This window comes from Pelodiscus sinensis, chromosome 16, assembly GCF_049634645.1.
Source record: "Pelodiscus sinensis isolate JC-2024 chromosome 16, ASM4963464v1, whole genome shotgun sequence".
NCBI classification, from domain to species: domain Eukaryota; kingdom Metazoa; phylum Chordata; order Testudines; family Trionychidae; genus Pelodiscus; species Pelodiscus sinensis.
Genome location: NC_134726.1, coordinates 17,382,952 through 17,400,798, shown reverse-complemented (window position 1 = coordinate 17,400,798; position 17,847 = coordinate 17,382,952). Strand labels below are relative to the sequence as shown.

At 44.0% G+C, this 17,847-nt stretch overlaps 1 protein-coding gene across 7 annotated transcripts in view; it reads left to right on the top strand.

Moving 5' to 3' along the window:
- The window catches only part of SNX29 (sorting nexin 29), a 463,946-nt gene that overhangs the window by 368,334 nt on the left and 77,765 nt on the right, over positions 1-17,847 (top strand). For 6 of the 7 annotated variants that reach the window (XM_075899351.1, XM_014577718.3, XM_014577716.3 and 3 more), the window contains one exon: positions 15,870-16,009. In XM_075899351.1, the coding sequence (XP_075755466.1) occupies positions 15,870-16,009 (140 nt within the window). Of the gene's footprint in view, positions 1-15,869; positions 16,528-17,847 lie in introns of those variants that run through there. The other variant, XM_075899355.1, reaches the window with a different exon arrangement.

Genomic DNA, 17,847 nt, shown 5'->3' with positions numbered 1-17,847 from the left:
CCCACTCACCTCCTAACCTTCTGCTTGTGAATCACCTAAATGGAATACACATGAACAAGGACTTGAAGAAGAAAAAAACGGTTACATACCTTCTCATAACAGTTGTGCTTTGAGATGTGTTGTTCATGTCTATTCCAATATGCACCTTCCTGCCCCTCTATTGCAGTAGCCAGCAAGATAAATCTGAATTGAGGGTGGATTGGCAGAATGCAGTATTGGGTGTCATGGAGGCGTGACTCCAGGGAGCACCCAGATCAATCCTATGGGCATTGCTATAAGAACACATCTTCCAGCTACTGTTCGCACACACGCAGACACACCTAATTGAAATATACATAAACAACACCTCTCAAAGAACAACATAACCATTTTTTTGGCTGTGCCAAAATAGAACACTACTCAACATTTCTCCATTTTATCTCTTTACTATAAAATTTATTGAGAAGCAATCCTATTCCAGGTTCATCTTATTTTTCTGGCTCATCTTGGTTCAGTTTCTTTCAACATTTGCTTAGTTATGTCAGTTTAGAGAACTGTACTTGCTTTGGTGATTCTGTCTCATTTCTGTTTGAATTTATGAGAAGCAATCCCATTCCAGGCATGTTCCATTTTCCTGGCACAACCAAACTGTTATGTTGCTTTAAGTTATAAGAGAAAGCTGCATACAAATTTGGTGGTCCTAGCTCTTACCATTTAGGAGAAGTTCTTGATCAAACAGACAAACTCTCTAAAGTACATAGTAGATGATAAATACTATGACAAAATTTCATGATAGACACTCAATATGTGTATAGGAGATAAAATTTATACAGTCAAAGTGTTCCGAACTGTTATCTGCTGAAAGCTGCATGTTGAAATCAAAAAGTTGGGAGTTTTCCTGCATTTTATTAGAACAAACATCACAAAGTCAAATAAACACTTTTAGAGAGTAAAGCTAGCTTCCCTAAACATGATCTAACAATATGTAGAATTTAAGTGTGAGAATTCCTGTATACAATAATTATCTACAGTAAGGGTATGTCTACACTACAAAGTTAGTTCGAACTAACGGACGTTAGTTCGAACTAACTTTCATAGGTGCTACGCTAGCGCTCCGTTGGTTCGAATTTAAATCGAACTAGCGGAGCGCTTAGTTCGAACTAGGTAATCCTCATTCCTCGAGGATTAAGCCTAGTTCGAATTTACTAGTTCGAATTAAGGGCTGTGTAGCCCCTTAATTCGAACTAGTGGGAGGCTAGCCCTCCCCAGGTTTCCCTGGTGGCCACTCTGGCCAACACCAGGGAAACTCTATGCCCCACCCCCGCCCAAGGACCCTTTAAAGGGGCACGGGCTGGCTACGGTGCCCGTGCCAGGTGCAAGCCTGCCAGCACCCAGCTAGCAGACCCTGCACCTGGCACAGCTCGAGCCACCCACCCGATGCCCCCCAGCCCTCCCCCTCTTCCCGGGACCAGGCTGGCGGCTCCCGGGAGCTTGCCCGGGACTGCAAGAAGCGGGCACCCGCCTGGGCTAGTGCGGACATCATGGACCTCGTCCACAACTTCCGCACTAGGCACAGGAAGGTGGCCGTCTAGGGCAGGATAGCTGCCAGCCTGGCCACCCAGGAGCAGGTGTACATGAAAATCAAGGGGGTCCACTGAGACCCCTGACCCTGAGCCCTGAGCTTACAATGGCCGTCCTGGGTCAGACCAAAGGTCCATCTAGCTCAGTAGCTTGTCTGCCAACAGTGGCCAACCCTAGGGACCCTGGAGGGGATGGACCGAAGACAGTGACCAAGCCATTTGTCTCGTGCCATCCCTCTCCAGCCTTCCACAAACCTTGGGCAGGGACACCACTCCTACCCCCTGGCTAATACCACTCCATGGACCCAACCTCCATGACTTGATCTCACTTCCCTTTAAACTCTGTTCTAGTTGTAGCCTTCCCAGCCTCCTGCAGCAAGGAGTTCCACAGGTTGACTCTTTGCTTTGTGAAGAACAACTTTCTGTTACTAGTTTGAAGCCTGCTACCCATTCCTTTCCTTTGGTGTCCTCTAGTCCTTCTTTATGGGAACTAATGAAGAACTTTTCTGTATGTACCCTCTCCACCCAACTCCTGCTTTTAGAGATCTCTATCCTGTCTCCCCTCCGTCTCCTCTTTTCTAAGCTGAGAAGTCCCAGTCTCTTTAGCCTCTCTTCATATGGACCTGTTCCCAACCTCTGATCATTGTAGTTGCCCTCCCCTCTCCCAGCCTCTCTCTTCCCCTCTCCCACCTCCTTTTCCCAGTCTCCCCCAGTTTTGTTCAATAAAGACAGATTCCATTTTTGAACACAATTGTCCTTTATTTTGTACATCAAGAAAAGGGGCTAGGGAAGGGTAAGTGGAAGGAGGTGAGGGAGGAATGGGGTACGCGCCCCCGATGGGGAGGACTGGGCTGGCTCTGTGGGCTTTTGGGGTGGAACCTCTCCTGCAGCCCCCCGATTGCCCCCTCTTCCCAGATGGCAGCCTGCGGCAAGTGCAGCCGGTCTGATGGCCGAGTGCTGTGATGTGTCCAGTGTGGGTAGTCCGGGCACTCCAAGCCAGGACTGCTTTGCAAACGGGGCACCCCTGAGAACTGTCCGGGTTGGGGGTCGGGACCCTTTAAGCGCAGCCTTCGGCTAGCCTGAGACAGCATCTCCACGCTCTAAGTCCTCCTCTGATGCCCTGCCGGCACTGCTTCCGGCCATCCTTAAGCCTGGTTTAGGGTCCACTCTGTGTGGACATGCTAGTTCAAATTAGCAAAACACTAATTCGAACTAGTTTTTTAGTCTGGATGCGTTAGTTCAAATTAGCTTAGTTCGAATTAACTAATTCGAACTAAGTTAGTTCGAATTAACGTTGTAGTGTTGATGTACCCTAAGTGAGTTTCCTTCTTTTGACATAAGGAATGAACAATGTATACATTCAACATTCTGTTTCTGTGGTTATAATAACTTACCTCGTTAAGTGTATTTTGCAGTGAAAGAAAATGATTTTTTTTTGCGTAACTATACTATGCTTACAAATGAAGCTAGGAAAAATTAATTTAATTTTATGTGAAAAATAAATGTCAATGTAATTGTAAAGTCTTATTTGAAAATATTATTACTAAGGAAGACTAAAGGTGAAAAACATTGTCAGATTTGGTACTATATAAATGGTTACTTGTATGCATGAATCCCTGAAAACTTATTGATTGAAGTGATAGGTCAAAAAATACATGGGAAGAAATCCTTCTCAAACTCAGAGACAGAATTTCTATTTGATTTCAGTAGGGCCAGAAGTTCACCCATTATATGACATATGCAGATTTGTAAGGGCACTTTTTCAGGCATAGAAAATGGACTTCTAGTATAGTTAAATAAAGGCCAGTGCTTTATAATTGCTAGTAATAATTCAAGTTACTATATAAATAAAATGGTTTAATGGAATTTTGTTTTGTAGTATGATGCATGGTGGATTGCGTTATATTTCTAACCATGCATATGCTTTAAAAACAGATGCTGATATTCAAGTCACATCTTTATGTGTTTATTTAACTAAACTTCAACTTCCTAGTTTTATTGTTCCATACCTGCAGTGTGTGAAATGAAACTGTGAATCATTCCTAGTTTGTATCAAAGATGTGTCTGAAAGTAATGATTCATTGTAATATACCTAGATAAGATATAAGATGTTGATCTGGATTCAGAAATTTATGAAACTAATAAAACGTTACTTCATATACTTTATAAAATGAGAGAGTTCTCTTCCCCCAACCCTGATTTCAGGACATCTTAAGCTGTTTAGTGCATGATCAGAGTTCTAAGCGTTGATAGTAGATGCTAAACATAAAAAATCTCTGCTAAGAGAGGCCAAGTATGGTGAACTTTCTTTAAGTTGGGTAGAGATGTTTTGCTTAGTTTTTCTGTTCTCTTATTAAGAACCACTTCTTTTAAAAAAACTACTTGTTAATATTTGTAAGACCATTAAATAGTCTATAATGACTAGCTATTTATTGCACACTGTTATTCCTTATGAGAATTTTTAAATTGACAATAAAAAGAAGTTCTCACCAATTAGCAATTATATATTGATCTCACTAGATACAATTACTACATTATTACTGCTTCTAACTCAAGAGATAAAACTTGCAATAAAAATAAATTCTTGGACATATTTTTACGTTATTTTGTGACTGTTACGGGGTCTACAGGCCCACCCCGCTCTGGGCAGCCACACTACCACGGTTGCCGCCCCAAAAGGTCCCAGTCACCGTGACGCGGCGCCGGGTCGACCCTCCCGTCGGTTGCACAGACGATCCCACAAGCGAGGAGGTGAGGGGAGTCCGGGCCCTCCCTCTCTCCAGACCCCAGCCCAGGGCCCTAAGGTGGGGGAGAAGCTCTTCTCTCCCCCGACCTGGCTGATGGGGCACAGAGCCGCAACGCATCAACCCTCGGGCTCCAGTACACCCGCCCTGGGCTGCTTCCTCACGCCCTCGCTCGTCCGCTCACCAGCCGGCTTGTCCCGCTGCCTCCTCCAGTCTCTCAGTCCCTTCCTCCAGCATCCTCCTCCTCGTCCTCTCCTCTGTTTCTGCCTCTGCTGGCTTTATACCTGGGGAAGGTGCCGCCCCCGCCCCTCCAGAGCACCCACACCTGTGTTCACCTGCAGCTACAGCTTCTCCTCCCCAGCTGTTTCCCCTAACCCCCGGCGTCCTCCCTGTGTCCCGCAGCTGTGGAGCATAGGGCTGGCTGGGGGCGTCCACGGGGCTGCCTGCCCCGAGGCTGGTGGGGGGACGTTCCTTCCCCGTCGTCCCTGCTGACCTTACCGCGGGGGTTCCTTCCCTTGCGCTGTCCCGGACTGCGTCCATGGAGCCGCCAGCCAGGCGGCATGTCCCGGTTACCCCGCTGCCTGTGTCCCTGGTGGCGACGGGCCAAGCCGCGGCGCTCCTTCCTGCCCCGCTGGGGGGGGCACCCTCGATGCGGGGTTGCCTCACCCCATCACCCTCCTCCCCCATGCTGCTCGGGGTCCCGCCAGCTCGACCGCCTGCCGAGCGGCGCGTTCCGGTTACCCCACCGGACGCGTCCTCGGCAGCGGCGAGACAAGCCGCGCCGCTTTCCCCAGCCTCGCTGGGGTGGGGCCCCTTTAGTGCGGGGTTGCCTCACCCCGTCACAGTGACCCATATGCACATGTCAAAATAATGACACTAGATTCACTAGAGAATAACTACATTCCCAAGTGCACCATATTTCTAGTACACTTGGGATAAAATTAACCCTATGTACACGGTTAACACAAGGTTTATCACCTAATTCATCAAAATGGGAGTTAAGTGATTTATTTGTCATGTGCTGTCACTCTACACAGGGGATGGGAATTTCACATCTGCCATTTTAAAGCACGGTGGAAGATGGCTGTCTATAGTTTACCAATATGCATAAGTAAGGCGTTATCTACATTGCCAAGTTCTGTCACTAAAAACTGCCTTTTGCCGACAAATAGTACACACTGCAATGCAACTTTTGTTACCAAAAGCTCCCAATTTCGGCAACAAAAAACTTGCACCCCTACGAGAGACTTTTTTTCTTTTGCCTTTATTGTATTGTCAAAGACACAATATGGACATGAGGCATGGTTTTTTTGGTTTTGTGTTTTGTGTTTTGTTTTTTTGCTTCTGTTGGCCTCCAGGAAATGTCCCACGATCTCCATCTGCTGCTGTGGTCAGCAGTTTGAACTCTGCTACTTTCCCCTCTCCTCCCTCTTGCAAGCCTGGGAATTATAAATTACATTTTGTGCTTGATGGCTTCCCAGGTGACCTTGCTGGCTATTCCCCACCACAGATCTATTGGATCTGGCCAATATATGGGGAGAGGAATCTGTTCAATCCCATATGGGCAAATATCTTGAGGCTCTTGCAAAAAGGACTATGATTAGGACATGCTGCAGTGCAGGATGAAGATAAAGGAGCTGAGGAAGGCATGCCATAAGGTGAGGGACGCAAACCATCGCTCCAGTGCTGCACCTAAGACCTGCCATTTTGATAAAGAGCTAGACACCGTCCTTGGTGTGACTGTGCCTCCCCATCCCAGAGACCCATGGATACTTCGGAGGCAGCAAGAAAGAGGACCTAACCTGGTGGGTGAAATTACTGATGAAGAGGCAGAACTAGACTTAGATGTGGAGCTCCCACTAGGGTTGCCCAGTGGAGCAGGCAGCCAGAAAGTATTCTCCACTCTTGGGAGCATAGCCACTCTCAGCACTGCTCTCCAAGGAGCAGGAAGCAGTAGCTAAGATGCTGGGCAAGTGGCTATGACTTATGGAGTGCAGAGGTGGATTTAGGGTATTGAAAAGTGGGAGGCAGCCTGTGTTTCTATTGCCCTGTGTAGCTAATTGGTATGGCCAGCTAGGCTGTGGAGGGACACTGAGATCTCAGTGAAATCCTTCAGAAAGTGTCCTGGAGGTACTTGTTAAACCTCTGCCACAGGTTCAATGCCACTGCAGCTGTCTTCCTTCTTCCATTACAGGACAATGTCCCATGCTATTCTACAATCACTTGTGCAGGGGCCAAAGCAGCACATGCCTGAACTACATATGGAGCAGGGCAAAAGTTGCAAACATGCAGTACTTGTGCCCTGGTTTCCTTGCTTACTCTAAGCAGTGAGATGTTTGCTAGAATGGAATCTGCCCATGGAAAAGTGAGGAATAATTTTAGAATGAGTTCCCTGAAAAGCTGCATTGAAAGCCCTGCAAAGACTGTAATTTAGTTTGTCTGTGCACACATCCACTCTCACAACTCCTACACTCACCGTGTTTTGGGTGCTTGCAGAGAAGTGTGCAAGGACCAGTGAGAAAGTGATTAGTATGTTGCAAAAGATGCTTGTTTCAGTTCTGTGCTTGTGTGCATTGTCCAAAGCAGTTGAGACCTTGAGATTCACCCCCACATCCTTGCTGATCTTCTCCAACAGATAAGCAAGAGGCCAACACTCAGCCAAAAAGATGGTCAGGGAGGTTCTACAGCATTCCTCTACAGAGAAAAGGGAACAGAGGAGTGTTAGGAGGCTGAAAGATAGGACAGAAAAGAGAATCAAGCATCTGCTAGAGATGTCACTGGGCAGACAGAGATGCTCAAGACATTAATAATGCTGCATAGTGAGTAAATCCAGGGTCGACCTCCACTGCAGCACATTCACAATTCTCTGTCAAAAAAACCCTCCCATGCCCACACATTCCTTTTGACTTTGTGGGATTCCTCAGTTTCCCCTACATTCCACTTCCTCTCACAACTTTTACAATTTATAGCTGGACCTACACACCATTGTGAAAATTTATCCTTTCCAAGCCCCTCCTTTACCAGCAAATTTTGTGTAGTGATGTTTTTCACTGCACTTTCTTTTGGTCAATGAAGGCAAAGTTTTACAACGGTGAAAGATTTTAATGTTGTGTTCTATACATTCACATAGAAATCACTTTGGTCCCAGGTGTAGGCTTCTTAAGCATTTTCTTGTATGGCTACATGGCCCCAAAATGTTACATGGGATGCACCAGGGAAGCAACTCTAAAACAGATGTATGTTAGTGCCCCTCATTGTCAAAGTGCTCCCTCAAAGCCTTCCTGTTGTCAATAGTAGTTCTCTGGGATCCTCTGAGAGCCGTACTACTTGGCTGCTCCAACTCTGCAGCCAAGCACTCTGCCTTAGTGCTCCACGCCTGTGCAAACATTTCACACAGATTCACCTTAGATTCACAGAGATTATGCAAAGCACAGTATGTAGCTATGACTATGAGAATATTATCTTCAGTAAGATCTAGCCTACCACAGAGACACCTCCATCATGCCAACGACACATTCCACTACCATGAGGCATGTGCTTAGCCTGATGTTTAGACATTCTTTTCTGCTGTCCAGGTGTCCTAAGGTTTCATGAGCCAAGGATGCAAGAGCTAAGCCAGTTCTCCCAGGATCATGATGGGCATTTCTACATCCCCCACAGTAATCTCGTGGCCTGGAAAGAAAAGCCCCCACTTACAGCTTTCTGTACAGGCCAATGTTCGAGAGGTTTATGGGTCATGCATCTTTCTAGACCATCCCCTGTTGATGTATGTGAAATGTCCAGCATGCGCCTGCAATACCATGGAGAAGTATCTTTTTCTATTGATGTATTCTGTGGGAAAGTGGTCTGGCACTGGAGTTGGAATGTATGTGCCACCTGTTGCCCCACAATTACTGCAAGGCTGTCAACTGTTTCATGCACGTTTCCCTGAGTCATGGTCCTCCACAGTAGGGTGTAATTTATTGCCCTGCACACTTGCAGCTGTACAGCCTCAACACTAGACTTCTCCGCTCCAAATTGATTTGTAACTGACTGGTAGCAGTCTGGAGTTGCTCACTTCCAGATAGTAATTGCCAGATGCTTCTCTACTGAGAGGGCAACTTTCACTCTGGTGTCCTTGCACCGCAGGTTAGGGGGCAGCTCAGAACAGTTCCAGGAAAGTTGCTTTACATATCCTAAAGTTCTGTAGCTACTGCTCTTCATCCTACCAATTAGTACTAATTCCCTAGCGCAAAAGCAATGATCCACCCAAGGCAGTTGCTCCATGAATGCCAAAAGTACTGCTAAATTGCTGCTGTCCACATCATGAAGACTGTCAGGTGTCTGCAAGTCTTCCTCTGTCAGTATTCTCGATTATATATTGCCATGCATGATGTCCTGATACCACATACCAGAGCATAGGAGAGAAGTGCAGGATCCATTCTTTCTCACTGCAGATGCCGGAGTGCACAGCAAAGAATGGCAGTTGGAATTGAATTATGATAGGGAAGCAGTAGCAGCAAAACAGTAAAATCACAATCTGCAAGACCTCATAAAGTGACTACTGGAGCTGTTAGGCAGTTTCTGCAAATTGGGCATTCATCCAGATTTGTTATTTCTAATGCTTTCTGTGACTGGGGATCTTAGGAACTACACCAGAAGAGTTTCAAATATGTTATGCCAAATATGTTTAGAGCACTGGTACATCCACAGTTAAATGTTGTCCTTAGCCAGGTGCTTTTCATACAAAGAAATACAGAGGTGCTCAAAAGCTGTTTATAAAAAAAACATGATCTGTGAATGACAATGCACCTTAAATTTTCAGACCTGATATGAAATTTTGTTGGCTTGAAATAAGTGTTGGACATGTGTGAACACATTCAGACATATGCATGTTAGGGTTTTTTTAATTATCTCTGATTAGAGACATTTTATAAAAATAAGAGACAAATCTGTTTTAAGTTGCCTGAACATTTTAAACTATGCTTGAAGTAGGTTATACAAGTGAAGTATTTAAACAATAGAGTCTACATGTATTATGCTATATATTTAGTAGTTTTAATAAAGTGTATTTTATATGCTACATATTTCATGGAACTATTGAAACTATTGGAAACTGGTTGCACTTTGTGCCTTTTTCACTTGGTGGTATGGGGAAATTTAACTGGAGCTAGTGGAACTGAAACTGTCAGCCATTTACAGGAGAGGAACATCTAGGGGAGAAAAGAATGGTTAAGCAAAAGAATGGCATAGGCATTATATCCAGGCAGGATACAGAGGACCAGGTGACTGGACAGCATATCAAGGAGAACAGAGCAGAAGGGCCAACTGAAAAGGTAGCATATCCCAGGGTGATGAAATAAAAAGCCACAAGGGAGAACATATAGAAAAGGAAAAGGGAGCCAAACAACAGAGAAGCAAGTGCAGGGGAGCAGAAGGGAAAGATCAACAAAATAGTTGGGAGGGAAGATTAAATGAAGGACAAAGGTAGAGGCCATTTAATTAACCTTTTTTTTTTATAGGACAGAGTACTTATCACATGAAAAATAGCTGAAATATATTGCTAATATTACTTTGTCATATAAGAAATTGCTATAGTTGTCACTGCAATATTTTACAATTAAGAAAGCAGTTCTCCACATGATTTTAAATTTAAGAGGAAGTGGTCTAGGAGACATTCTCACTGTTGGGGTTTACACTATGAAAACTTTGTGAATGCCTGATCTGTTACATACATGGTAGAAGCAGGTGGTCCTAACGGTGCAAAATTCATTCTAATTAAAAATATTCTTTAATATTGTATGTTAGCATTAGACTTCAGCATGCAGGTAAAATTGGGTCATGTAGATTAGCAGCTCAGCAGGCACTGTACTAAGCCTCTAGATTAACAGTTCATTGAATCAGCATTGTGTGAAAGTGTGTCAGAACTAAATAGGAAATTGGGAAATGTAAAATTTACTTGAATTATAAAAAAGTTTAAATACACAAAAATAATAAATGCAGTTACCATTGCAGTACCACAATAATTTCCTGTAGTATTAATATGACCTTCCATTCTAAATCTTATATATCTACATGCATTAGATTTCCTATTGTTAATATCTTCTTGCAGCTTATCTAGTGCTAGAACATTTGTCTAGGCATCTGCAATGCAGAACAATATGGAGCAAGCAGTTTTGTTGACTGGTATGGACAGTCACTATGCTCTGATCATGCTCTGCATGTTCAAACATTTTTAAAATGATGGGTTTGTGAATAAATAACGTTTAGTGAAAATAATGTTTCGGTATAATAAAGGATGAATTGGATTGGTACATTGTCCCTGTCCTTGTAGAATCTCAATGTTATAGATTTAATAATAATTGTTAGTAACAGTTGAATACATTTTTGCACAGTTACACTATCAACTGCTCTGGTGTAGATTCTGTTATGAATCAGAATGGCAATTTTGACAGAATATGAAAGTTTATAGTTTAAGATGGAGTTCAGATACCTGCTATCCATGGATAAGGCTACAATTTAGTCATGGGTATTTTTAGTAAAACTCATGGATAGATCATGAACAATAAATAAAAATCCATGGCCAGTTACCTATCCATGACTTATACTGAAAATACTCATGAGTAAATCTTGAGGGGGACAATGCTGTTTGGGGAACAATCTGAGGAGGGGCACTGCAAGTAGATGTGCTCAGGGCCAGCAGCACCAGCTGCCAGGGACCATGGACTGTGGCTACTCTAGCCAGCTGTCCAGACCCCCGCTTTCAGGGCCAACAGAGCACTTGTGGCTGTCCCCGGGCCCTCTCCAGCAGTGCCTAGTGTGGCTATCCTGGGGGCCACCTGAACTGCCACACTGGCCCCTGCACAAGTCACATAGACCATGGAAAGTCATGGAATCTGACATGGAGCCATATTCATGGGTAATCTGAATATCTGATCAAGATCTCAGTATTGTAACTGCTGCTATTAACAGGAATTAAGCAGGCAGAGAATGAGAGAACCTTCATGACTTTTCATATTTTTGCAGTGAACATCTGTGCCTCTCTCCTTTAAGTTTCCCTTGTGGTCTTTTGGATATTCAGGCAGTCCCCGAGTTACGCGGATCCGACTTATGTCGGATCCGCAGTTACGAACGGGGTTTGCTGCCCGTCTCCCTGGTCTGCTGGAGACCAGCTGACCAGGGACACGGGAAGCAAAGCCTCTGAGGACGCCGGCAGCGGGACAGCTGCGGCGCGTCTGGGCTGCCCGCTGCCCGCGTGCTCCGTGGCTTTGCTCCACATCTCCCCAGACCAGGGAGACGGGGAGCAAAGCCGGGGAGCACGCGGGCAGCGGACAGCCCAGACGCGCCGCGGCTGTCCCGCTGCCAGTGACCTAAGAGGCTTTACTCCCCGTCTCCCTGGTCTGCTGGTCTCCAGCAGACCAGGGAGACGGGGAGCAAAGCCACAGAGCACGCGGGCAGCGGACAGCACAGACAGCCCAGCAGCTGAATCAGGACGCCTGGGGCAGAGCAGCTTGGGTGCTGCTGGGTTGGTCCAGTAGCGCCGAGGAGCAGCGCTACTGGAGCAACCCAGCAGCACCCAAGCTGCTCTGCCCCAGGTGTCCCCAAGTCAGCCGCTGCTGAAACTGACCAGCGCTGACTACAGGAAGCCCGAGGCAGAGTTGCTCTACCCTGGGCTTCCTGGAATCAGCCGCTGATCAGTTTCAGCAGCAGCTGACTTGGGGACGCCTGGGGTTCTTAAGTTGAATCTGTATGTAAGAACTGGTGTCCAGATTCAGCCTGTTGAAACTGATCAGCGGCTGATTCCAGGAAGCCCGGGGCAGAGCAACTCTGCCTTGGGCTTCCTGTAGTCAGCCGCTGGTCAGTTTCAGCAGCGGCTGAATCTGGATGCCAGTTCCGACTTACATACAGATTCAACTTAAGAACAAACCTACAGTCCCTATCTTGTACGTAACCCGGGGACTGCCTGTAGATAGATGTTTACCTACTTAAATATCCATATATATTTGATTCTGCATGTGTTTAAGGGAGGAACAAAATAGGCTTTGTGTAACTTTTAGAAGCCTTTGAGTATGGATGCCATTGAATTATATTTATCATCAGATAAATACACAGAGAATCATTCTACACAATAGGAGAAAAGACTTGGAACAAAAACACAAGACTTTTTAATATAGGAATCTACTACAATGCCGCTTTAAATATATTACTGATATACACTGTAGCATATGGATAAAACAACTATACGATGGAGAAGCTGGACATTTCTACTAGTTTTAAATCATTAAACATAGGGTGGCAAGGTATTGTGAAGTAGAAGAGAAAGTGGGCGCTAGGGATGTAAAAAGCTTAGGGTAATGCTATAGACTATGTGCATTCCCCTCCCCTAAACCGTACCAGTACATTTTTTAGCAGGCTGGCCAGCAGCCTGGCTCAATCCCGGCTTGCACCGGGTCTGGGATCTACGCCTGCTACAACTCTGTATTTAAAGTGTATTAGGAGGTGGACAGGCAGTCCAGCTCAGTTCCCACTCACTCCAGGGGTAAATAACACAGAATGCTGAGAGCCAGGACTGGTGGCTGTAAACAAACTTTTATGAGACCACAGGAAGCTTGGCCACACCCTTGATAAGTGGACATCTAGCTAACTAAAATCATGCTGGACCATGAATGTTGCCAGACCAGAGCATGCCTGACTAGAGCGATTCAACTTGTGCATTCTTTGGTCATGTACTTACTAGAGAATTTTGCAAAAAATCCCACCTGTGTGACCAGAAGGAGTCCTACTGTGCCAGTTTTTACTGCTTTTAACACCATGTTACTTAAACAACATGGATAGAATCTTGGAGCTGTTGAAGTTAATGTGAGTTTTACTATTTGTTTCAGTTGGGTTAGACTTTCAGTCCATGTTGTTTAGATGCAGGTTTAATTGATACATTCATTTGTGGGAGCCTTGTTTACATCAAGGCTCTAACCACTGTAGCTCAGTTGATGATTGCACTGAACTTTGTAAAATTCCTTAGAGAGGGCTTACAAGCTTATCAATCTGGGAACAGAACATACATTGGCAGTTAAGTACAAGAAAAGGTATTTGCAGAATCGGAGCCTTTCTTTCCAATTTTTGAAAATGCAAGTATAAATGTTTAATATTTGTTGAGGTTTTTAAAAAATATATATTAATATTTATTATTTTGAGAAGCCAGTCTTCCAGAATCACACCTCATTCTCTTCTCTAAACCCCTTCTCCCAAAGATACTTCTCTCATGCCAACAAAAATGTTTAAGGGTTTGGAACAGGTCCCATATGAAGAGAGACTAAAAAGACTTGGACTTTTCATCTTTAAAAAAAAAAAAAAAGGAGACTCTGGGGGAATATGATAGAGGTCTATAAAATCATGACAGGTATGGGAAAAGTGAATAAGGAAAAGTTATTTACTTTATCCCACAACATAAGAACTAGGGGTCACCAAATGAAATTAATAGGCAGCAGATTTAAAACAAACAAAAGGAAGTTTTTCTTCACTCGGTGCACAATCAACCTGTGAAACTCCTTGCCAGAGGATGTGGTGAAGGCTAGAACTTTAACAGGGTTCAAAAAACAGCTAGATAGATTCATGGAGGTTAGATCCATGAATGGTATTAGCCAGGATGGGTAGGAATGGCATCGCTAGCCTCTGTTTCTCTGGAAGTGGGTAACAGGGGAGGGATCACGTGAGGATTACCTGTTGTGGTCCCTCCCTCTGGGGCATCTGGTATTGGCCACTGTTGACAGACAGGATACTGAGCTAGATGGACCTTTGGTCCATTCTTATGTTCTTAATGGCATACATGGCAAAGCTTCTTAGAATTTTATAATACTGTTTCAAACGTCAGACAAGTAGTCAATTAAGCTTGATTTTGGGAGCAGCCAACTCTACCTGTGAGAAGAACTAAACTTAAACTCAAATCCAATATGTGGCAACAGAAGCCTATGATTTTGTTTTTGTTTTTAATTAAATGATATGGTTTGCTAACATTTTAAACATATATTCATCTATTATCTCTTCCTAGCAAGAAACAGGAATCTGTACATTTCTACGCACTTTTCTTGAATAGATTAATAACCAGGGTTGATTAGAAACATTTTATAAAAAATAGGAACTCTGCTCTTCCTTTGAGAGCTATAATTGTCTTATAATGCTTTGAGGCTTCATGCCTGAAGAGCATATCCTGACATTTAAACCAGGTGAGCAGAATGCCTGAATTTCTGAGATATAGCTTGTTGGCTCTAATACAAAAAAAAGTCTGATTTCTGTGTAAATCCATTACAGTTTCACTCTAGTGTATTATGCTTGCTGACAGATTGTATTATTCTCTACTATAATTGTGTTCTCCATAGAAAAAAATATGCATGTTGTGAAGTTATAGACGCCAAGTAGATATACTATTGTTAGGCTTTCAGTGTGTTAAGTCTCACTAAGGAATGAGAAATAGTACAGTTATCTCCATTCATTGGTGCCAGAGAAATAAAACATTAACACTTAAATAAAATCTCTTTTTCAAAGCATCCTCCAATGATACATTATACTAGCTAAAATATAGACAGCTAGGTAAGATTTCCGTAACAAAGTGTGTTACTAAACAAAGATATGTCTGCTCTTAGAGTTAAATATGGGTCCCTCCATGTATGTATCCAGCTGCGGAAAAGTTCATGATGGGAGGATAAGGGAAGGAAGAGATGGAAGGAAAAATACCTCAATTTTCCTAAAGCAGAAGTGGGCAGTAAGTGGCCTTCGGGCTGGACGCAGTTCACCATGGTTAGCCCCTGGTAAGCTACCGGTGTTTTATTTACTTGCACATCCGCAGATCATTGTTCCCAGCCAATGGGAGCTGTGGGAAGTGGTGTGGATTGGGACATCACTTCCCACAGCTTTCATTGGCCAGGAATGATTGGCGATCAAAAATAGCTGCAGACATGAGGCAAATAAAGTGCCGACAGCGTGCCAGGGGCTAACCCTGGTAAACCATGTCCAGCCTGCAGGACGCTTATTGCTCACACCAGCCCTAAAGGATTGTATACATTTTTAGTCCTGAAAGGACCTAATATCTGGGCTTCAGTAACAGCCCTTTAAAAAAATTAGCCCACAGATAAGGACTTTCTCTCAAGGAAGAATATCCTCCATTCAGACAGTGACAAGTTCAGCATCACGTCGAATAGTCACAGACGAGGCATTATCCGTTATATAATGTTGAACATGACTTATCTCTGTCTACACCATGGGATCCAAAACTGGGGAGCATGAAGAAATTCCAGGGGGGGTGCGAGGCGGCCCAGCCTCCCTTCCTTTCCCCCATCAAGTTTTGCTGCTCCGCTCAGTTCCTTTTTTCTTTTCACGAGAACTTTTGCTGCTTTTTCTTTGGCGGGGGGGTCAAAAATCAAGAAGGGGGGCATGATGCCAAAATGTTTGGGAACCACTGGTCTACACTGATGGAAACCATCTTAGAAAATACATTGCTACAGGTCTCTGGGATAAAATTAATGTCATTATTGCTGTCTAGCATTTGAGAAAGGAAATATCCTTTTGTACAATTGAACTTTTCTTTCTTCTGCAGGATGCCAAGTTTGTAGAGGAACGACGCAAACAGCTACAAAATTACTTAAGGAATGTTATGAACAAAATTATTCAAACTGTACCAGAATTCACAGTTAGCCCCAAAAAAGAGACTCTTATTCAACTGATGCCCTTTTTTGTGTAAGTATGTGTCAAATGGACATGCAGTACTCAACAAAATGTTAAGCCTTTTTCTTTGCAGTTTGTTTTAAAATGTAATGCAGCACCACTTAAATTTCCATTTTATTATACAAAGAAGCCCACTAAAACAATAAATGCTTTTGATATGTTTAAATAAATTATACATCTATTGGTTTTTTTTCAGAATTTCAAGTGTTCCTTTGATAAAACTTTCAAAAGCATCTTAAGCAGAGGTGGGCAATAATTTTTGATGGGGAGAGCCATTCCAAGATTTTGGCAAGTGGTCAAGGGCTGCATTTTTCTTTGGAGGCGGTTCAGAGTCTGGGTCAGACGTTGGGTGCAGAAAGGAGCTTGGGTAGAGGACTAGGGTAAAGGAGAGTGTGTGGTGTCTAAGAGGGGGTTTGAGTGAAGGAGAGGGTTGTGACCTAGGGCAGGGGGTTTGGGGCAGAGGATTGAGGTGCAGGGTCGAGGAGTGGGTTTGGATCCAGGAGAGGATTCTGACCTGGGGGAGGTACACAAGAGGGAGTGCAGAGTCTGGGAGAGGGTTGGGATGTGGGAGAGGGTGGGGTGTCAGAGGCACGCTCTGGATGGGAGGCACTTTCTTAATCAGCACCCCAGCAGGACTCTCAGCCAGGCTTTTCTGCCTGCCAGCAGCTCCAGACTATTCTCTGTGCTCGGGGGAAGAGGGAAGGGAGCACCCCCAGCACAGTTTCTCAGCTGCCATTGGCTAGAACTGGCCAATGGGAGCAGAGAAATTGTACAGGGAGCAGGGGCAGTGCGCGAAGCCTGTGCCTTCCTCCACCCCCTGCAGTGTAGAGAGCCATAGGGAGCAACCAGCCATTGTAAGCAGTGTGGAGCTGCTCCAAGCCACAGGAGTGAGCCATGGGCTGGATTAAAAGGCTTGGCAGGCCACATCCGGCCTGCAGGCCGTATCTTGCCCACTGCTGATCTAAGGGATTTAGGAGATGCAGTCTTTTTGAAAGTCATTGAGTACTTTTGAAAATTGTACTCTTCGGGTATGGAGAATTTTTGTTTTTTGGTGTTCCATACCACCTCTCTGAGCCCTGAGCCCCTATTTAAATTTTATATACTGGTCAAAATAAGGAGTTAAAGTAATCTGAATAATTTTTCAAGTAAAATGAAGAACTTTTGCAATCTGGGTATTGTTTCACACGTTCGAGAAGGAAGTAATATTACTATTTCAGTTACAGTAGTATAATTGTGTAAATGTAAAGGTAGAGAAAGTGGCCAGACATACTTCCATATAACCTAGTCATGTGTTAGAGTATTTTAACATTAATATATCACCATATAAAAATAGTATTGTTTTCTTTTACCTTTCCATTTTGCTGTAAGCACAGCCCCTTAAAATATGTCATTTAAAAATATTAAAATGATAAATAACATTAGTGAAAACGTGTTTTTTTGGGTATGGGGTCAATCCTTGTCTCTAACTTTCTTTGAAACATATACTGAATAATGGGAAATGAGAGCAAGCAGAATCTTTCAATCAAAGATCCCCTCGGGACTCTGTAGGATTAGTGCCACGTCTTGCAGGCCCCCAACTCTGCTTTCACTGGTGCCATTGGGAGTTCTGTCATTGTTCACAATAGGAGCTAATGAGCTACAATAAAGTAGTTGAGGTGAAATTTTAGACTTTATAAGAGCTAAGAATTATACCTCTTTTTATCATTAGTTCTCAAAGTGCGTAACATGGCAGGTCCATTGGCAAAGTTAGAAAGAACCCAGATTCTGCCCCCTCTGCTCTGGAGCTTAGTGCTCTTTGATTCAGGTTGTATTCTAATCATACATAGTTACTAAACATGTATAATTTGTAT